The sequence below is a fragment of the Anarrhichthys ocellatus genome, unplaced genomic scaffold (assembly GCF_004355925.1).
Source record: "Anarrhichthys ocellatus isolate YVR2014 unplaced genomic scaffold, GSC_Weel_1.0 scaffold3273, whole genome shotgun sequence".
Lineage (NCBI taxonomy): Eukaryota > Metazoa > Chordata > Actinopteri > Perciformes > Anarhichadidae > Anarrhichthys > Anarrhichthys ocellatus.
This window is the reverse complement of record NW_022283247.1, coordinates 1-5,956: the sequence shown is the minus strand read 5'-3', so window position 1 is coordinate 5,956 and position 5,956 is coordinate 1. Positions and strand designations below refer to the sequence as shown.

The 5,956-nt window shown below is 41.2% G+C and overlaps 1 protein-coding gene across 1 annotated transcript; it reads right to left on the bottom strand.

The window, feature by feature from the left end:
* Positions 1-118: 118 nt before the first annotated feature.
* Positions 119-1,550, bottom strand: LOC116378861 (RWD domain-containing protein 1-like). The gene is made up of 3 exons (XM_031840769.1): positions 1,388-1,550; positions 808-873; positions 119-553 (listed from the first exon to the last, which is right to left on the bottom strand). Exons 1-3 carry the CDS (start codon positions 1,458-1,460, stop codon positions 177-179), a joined length of 516 nt encoding a protein of 171 aa, XP_031696629.1. The 5' UTR covers positions 1,461-1,550; the 3' UTR covers positions 119-176.
* Between the last annotated feature and the right edge of the window lie 4,406 nt (positions 1,551-5,956).

Here is a 5,956-nt window from a genome sequence, read left to right as displayed (position 1 = left end):
TTTTTTTCTGTCAAGATGGGGTGCTGAGTGTACATTAATGAGAAATAAAATGAACTTTTTTGATTTTAGCAAATGGCTGCAATGAAGCAAAGAGTTAAAAATTTAAAGGGGTCTGAATACTTTCCGTACCCACTGTATATATATATTCTAATATATACACACTGTATATATATATTCTAATATGTAGAGGAAGCCAGTGCTATGATGCTAGGACAGCCATGATCATGCCTGTTAAAAGACTGGCAGTAGACAACAACAACAACAACAACAACAACAACAACAACAAAAAACGTTGCAAAGCCATCTCGTGTGAACAACTCCAGATAGACAGATGGCAGGTTGACAGACCAGCAGTGGATACAGGATTTGGACCAGGAACCCATATCTGTTGAAGAGATAATATTAAGTTGAGACAGACAGACCTGCTGCTGCAGTAAGGTGAGGATGTCCTCCGCGTCGTCGTCCTCCAGGTTCTCCTGGGAGTGGATCTCCCACAGCGGAGGCTCATCCGGGTATTTCTCTACGTACGTGAACTTAAGCGTTGCTTCCACGACTGCAAGAAGAAAGCAGACAGCTTGTGTGATTACAGTCAGCTTTATTTTCACTTTACAAGCTTTCCAGTTCTGTGGCATGTTTATTACACAGCTTACACAAGTCAAATCAACTTTGGCATGCTATTTCCCTCACACTCACCATAATGTGATTATGTCCTTTTCAATTTTCACCTTTCAACAAAGCCAAAGGTGAGATTTCTATAACAATTGGCGTGCCTGCATTGGATGACATTTTTTGACTCAGTATACTCACTTTCACCATTTTCGTCTGCATCTGATGTCACAGTGATGGTGAAGCTGGTGGGGTCGTCTGAAAGCACTACAAACACACGTGGATTCATGTCATCATCTTGATATTTCATATCAATGAACAATCTTCCGAGGTTACTACATGAGGCATCATCACAGAATACATTTAATGTCGGAAGGATTGTCATGATACAACAATAACATGGATAAAAACTGTATATTACAGTGATATATGCAGAATATAAATGCACATGACCGTTGTATATGGTGCTCAGTGTGGGGAGAAGAGTTACACGGAATTTGAATGGAGTTTGGCGTAACTTAGTTATCCTACCATACGATATATACAGTAAAGGCCCACTGTCACAGCGTGTCAAATCAGTGCTGCATGTCTGACATTTACCTGGAGTACAGTTACAACGACACTGAATATATATACCACTGGGTGACAAAGGAATAGTTAGCTATTGTTGGATTTATCTTTGAGTAAGTAACGTTGCCAGTCAGCTAGCTGGCGCGCTAGCTTGCTAGCTAACTCCTGTCTTTCGCTTCTCCGTCTTGGATGACTTTGGTGGAATCCACACCTGTGTAAGAGTCTGGGTAGATGGACTCTATAGCTTCGAGTTCATTCCTTTGCTCTTCGGCGTAGTCTGTCATTTTGGCGTGGCTGCAGGTTATCTGGAAGTTGGACAAATCATCACCGCTACGTTCAAGCTAACACACACACTGGCTGTGCTGCGTGCTCCACAGTGGTGATGGAGGATATCGGTGTTCGACTTTTTTGGTCTGATACCGGTATAGTTACCGACCTGTGTAAAATGTAATTTAGGGGAGAGACAGCTGTTTGGACATTCTCATTGAACACATGTGGGCGTTATAACAAGCCACTTCTGTTTTGTTCAGGGATTCTTCACCTGCTTCTAGTGTGACAACGACAGCGCCACTTGTTTTAGATCCATTGGTTGGGTCTGCTTGGGTAATTCACAAAGAATTCGACAGTGTCACCAACTGGCAAAGGTGGGAACTGAAGGAGCAAACCTTCGCAATATACTTTTAACTATGAAGGTAATGTTTTGACAACTTTTCTGTTTATTTTCTGTTTATTTGTCTTTCTTGTCTTGTGAAAACTCTGAGCCATATAACATGAGTGCCTGTATTATGAACGAGTGTTAGTTATGGAAGTTATAATAACTCATATTCTTCTTTAAAATCAGAATCAGAATCAGAACACTGTTTGTGCATCACTTATAGTACTTTATAAACCTTGAAAATCATTTTATGAAGCCATATAAATACATTATGTATTGTGTTTGTAATGCATTATTTATAGACATGACCCCATCTACAGCATTTACACTATTCATTATTAAGGATTTATTAACATTTATAATTACAGTGGATTGACTGATTGAATATTGAGAAACTCAATTCCGTTTATTAATGACTACCAGTTCCTATGAACAGATTGATCAGAAAATAACGAGTAAGTCAAGATATCTGCTGGCAAATTGAAATAAATTAGTGGACACAAACGACTGATGACTGAAGAGAATGATGGACATTTATTGAGCAACAGTGAAAGGTTTTACACGTACACAGTAACAGAACGAACTACTGGCCGTCTATTTTTAGCGAGCACGGCTGGAAATGTGAGGCTCTAAAGTTTCAGGTGGAGTGTCTCTGCATCCTTCAGACTTCCATTAATATGGGAGAGGAGCAGCAGGAGTCGGAGGCGAATGTGCAGGATGTGGAGGAGGAAGGAGCATCTCTGGTACACAGCTCTGGTAGAAGGGATCTCGATCAGCTCCCTGGTAGATCTGGATGTGAAGTCCAATAGGGTCTGGAGGAAACCACAAAGAACATGTGTTGTATTGAAATAACATGCATCACCAACCCTCCATTAAAAGCACGGCTACCAAATATCTAACACTGCTGAACATCCGGCTGATCAACTCTACCTTGGGTTGAGACTAGTGGGAGGAAGATGAGCTCTCTCTGGTCCATGAAGTTCAGCATCACAGTCAGTCAATGTGTGGAGATAGCTGTGAGGAGAAAGAGAATGTTAACAGAATGTAAACAGAAAGGCAGCTTTCCTTCATCAGCCCAGACATATTATGACACAGCTATGTTTCTGTTTATCTGAGAGGTGATATTTACGAGTGTGTCTCTGGTCCCTGCTGTTCCTCTCTTCACATGGCGATAGGAGAGGAGGCAGTGGTGCAGGTGGATGGAGGCGGCTTCAGGTGGAGCTAAAGTCTTCAGGTGGAGGCCGAGGTTGATGGCTGCAGGTGAAGGTTCAGGCGTCAGGTGTCTGCGAGGGTCTGCAGGTGGAGGCAGCGGTGATGGTTGTTGGTAGAGCGTGTAGGTGGAGATTAAGATGGCAGCTGTCTGCCAGTACCTGCAGGTGGAGGCGGCACCTGCAGGTTACTGGTAGAGGCTGTAGGTGGAGGTTGGTTAGTCATTTCGCAGGAAGTAGCTGAAGGTGGATGTTTTGTTTGTAGGCTGACGGTGGAGGTTATAGGTGGAGGGTGAAGGAAAGTGCTTCAGCCGGTTTTCAGAGGCTGTTTGTGTTCTGGAAAACGATTTCAGGATTTTGGATTGTTCACAAAGACTGCATTCAAGAAGAAGATTACTGAAACTTAACTTATCTTAACTTAAACTATTTTACTTAAACTTAACTTATGGTATTTTACTTAAACATTCAATACAATAATATTTACAGTCATGATCTTATTTGATCATAATTTTGTCTCAGCTCTTTGGTTCTCCCGAAGTGTGCACAAAATAAAGAGGAGGATGAACATCGACCCCGTTTGAGACGTCCACTTGCACCCGTCTGTCTTCGTCTACTGTCTCTGTAGACGTGGGACGGTCCGGTCTCTCCCAGAGCTTCTGCTTGATGAGACGTCCCAGGTCTAAAGTGTGCGGACGCAGACGGCCGTTCTTGAACCTGTGAGGAGAGGAAGACATGAGATTAAAAAGTTAATACATGGAATAAATTGAGTGAAAAAGTAAAGTGATTGGAAAATGTGAAAATCATCAAATATATTTTTGACACAACACACATCAGCATATCGTCCACGACTTGGTGGTAGAGTTGCTGGTACTCTTCCTCAGAGCGGTTGTGGATCTTCAGAGGGCCGTCATGAGTCGAGGAGGGCCACACTGGAGGCAACCGGCAGGTCTGCAGGCGGGATGGTGGCCCAAGGCTTTGGGAGAAAAGAGAAAAAGACAGGAACGGGCTGAGGAGACACCTCTGGAGTCTCAGCAGGTTTGGAAGGACGGGCCACGGAGCTCCGCCTCCTCTTCTGGGGACGGTCTCCAGTAGCAGCAGAGCGCCGGCGCTTGCGGGTCAAAGTCTGCACCTGGTGAGCAACACATGAGAGGATGTCAAACTAAAACCTGTCTAATACTCTCTGGAGGGTTCACACTGTGAACTATTTAAATATGAAGATCTAAATGTGTCACCTGGTCGTCCCTGCAGCATGGACACTGTCTGCGTGCGGAGACTCTCCTTCCTCTCTGGTTGTCCTGCAGGTGGACGGGAACATCACACTGCAACGACACACACTCATGTTAGAATGAGGCTTCACTAGTACAGTCAAAGAAACATCTGGCAATAGTTAAAGTGAATAATAACATTTATTGTCACAAACATAATGAGCCTATTAGTCCATTCAACCCTTGAAAGAGTTCATGGAGGCCACATTAAGTTAGCAGGAGGCCCCAGGGCTACAATGAGCTGCTCCCTCTATTGACCCCTGATCCTCACACTCTGACACAGTGTGGACGGGTTTTCTGTGCTTTATTTTAGCTGGTTTCAGATTTACGGGTAGCCTCATTAAAAACATGATTACAGGAATATGCAGCATGTTCTCATAAGAACTGGAAGAGTGAAGGAGTTAAAGCCTCCTCAAGGTCAGATAACAAAGCAGGACCCTCCTTATATATAACCTTATACATATAGTATTTCCATACTGTAGGAAAATATAATTATCAGATAATATTTACATTAAAAAATATAAAAGTTCAAGTACTTTATAGTTGAGAGCCGACTTTTAAATGGCTATAATTAAACATCCAACATCAATGTGTTAGCTTGGAGCTGGTTGATATGAATTTGTGATAAGAATTATTTGATAAAAGACATATAATAATATGATAAAATATTATAGTAAGTCAGTGATTTTAATGTATTTATAATGACTAGTTAGATGAACTGAGTCGAACTGAGGCTAATGGATCAGGTAGACTACAGTACTGTAGTCTACCTGATCCATTAGCCAAACAGTGTACCTCATTACAGTAAAAACCAGCGTATCCGACAATGTTTATAATGATAATAAGAATCATATTAATGATAATGTCCATTTTAATTTTTTTGTTTCAGTGGGGGAGTGTTCATGGCAGAGCCGACTGAAGTTCAGCAGTAAAAGTTATCTTTTAAGCTAGTTAAGCTAGTTTAGCTAGGTAGCTAGCTTAAAACGTTAGCTTAGCTAAACGTCTCGACGCTAAAACACATAAAAACCTCTCAAAGTGTTTAAATCTCACATTTTCCATGATGGAAGTCAGACGTATCCTTCCGTCAGTCTCTCTGAGTCTAGTTCTTGTCAGGATGTACCAAGTTGTCAGTAGAAGCGACACTTTGCAACAGATCGTTGGGTGAAAGTTGAGAAGACACTTTTCTTGACCGTTTGAGGCGTTGTGTACGTTTAAATGATGATCATATATTAATGAAGCGCTGGGACGTAACCTAGCAACTATGGAATCCTTCACGGCCATTTTGTTTTCACAGTCACGTCTATACATAATTGTTGTATATTTACATATTATGTATGCATATTATTTAAAGTTTCATTACAGTATTATTATTGCTTTTCTCTCAGTTATCATATCGAGAACCTCTTCATGCAAAGAGCCAAACTGATGACTTTTAAACACAAAGTGGTGATCTACATAAAAAATGTAACTCTGAATCAGTTTATGTAGTTTTGATAATTATTAATAACTTCATCATCATACATCATACATGTCATACATCTTAAATGTAGGGGAACACAATATGGTTCAAAATAAAAGGCATATTTGTAGGTTTTTGTGTAAATGACTTCACCAACAGATTATTTTCATCACCCTGTTTTTAAATGTTACTC

What these genes read in the sequence shown, in the direction of transcription:
- LOC116378861 (XM_031840769.1), bottom strand. Translation starts at nt 1,460, where the DNA reads ATGACAGACTACGCCGAAGAGCAAAGGAATGAACTCGAAGCTATAGAG. An exon ending in CTACCCAGACTCTTACACAG is followed by an intron (nt 874 to 1,387) that starts GTGTGGATTCCA and finishes GTGTGTTTGTAG; the next exon opens with TGCTTTCAGACGACCCCACC. An exon ending in TGCAGACGAAAATGGTGAAA is followed by an intron (nt 554 to 807) that starts GTGAGTATACTG and finishes TTCTTCTTGCAG; the next exon opens with TCGTGGAAGCAACGCTTAAG.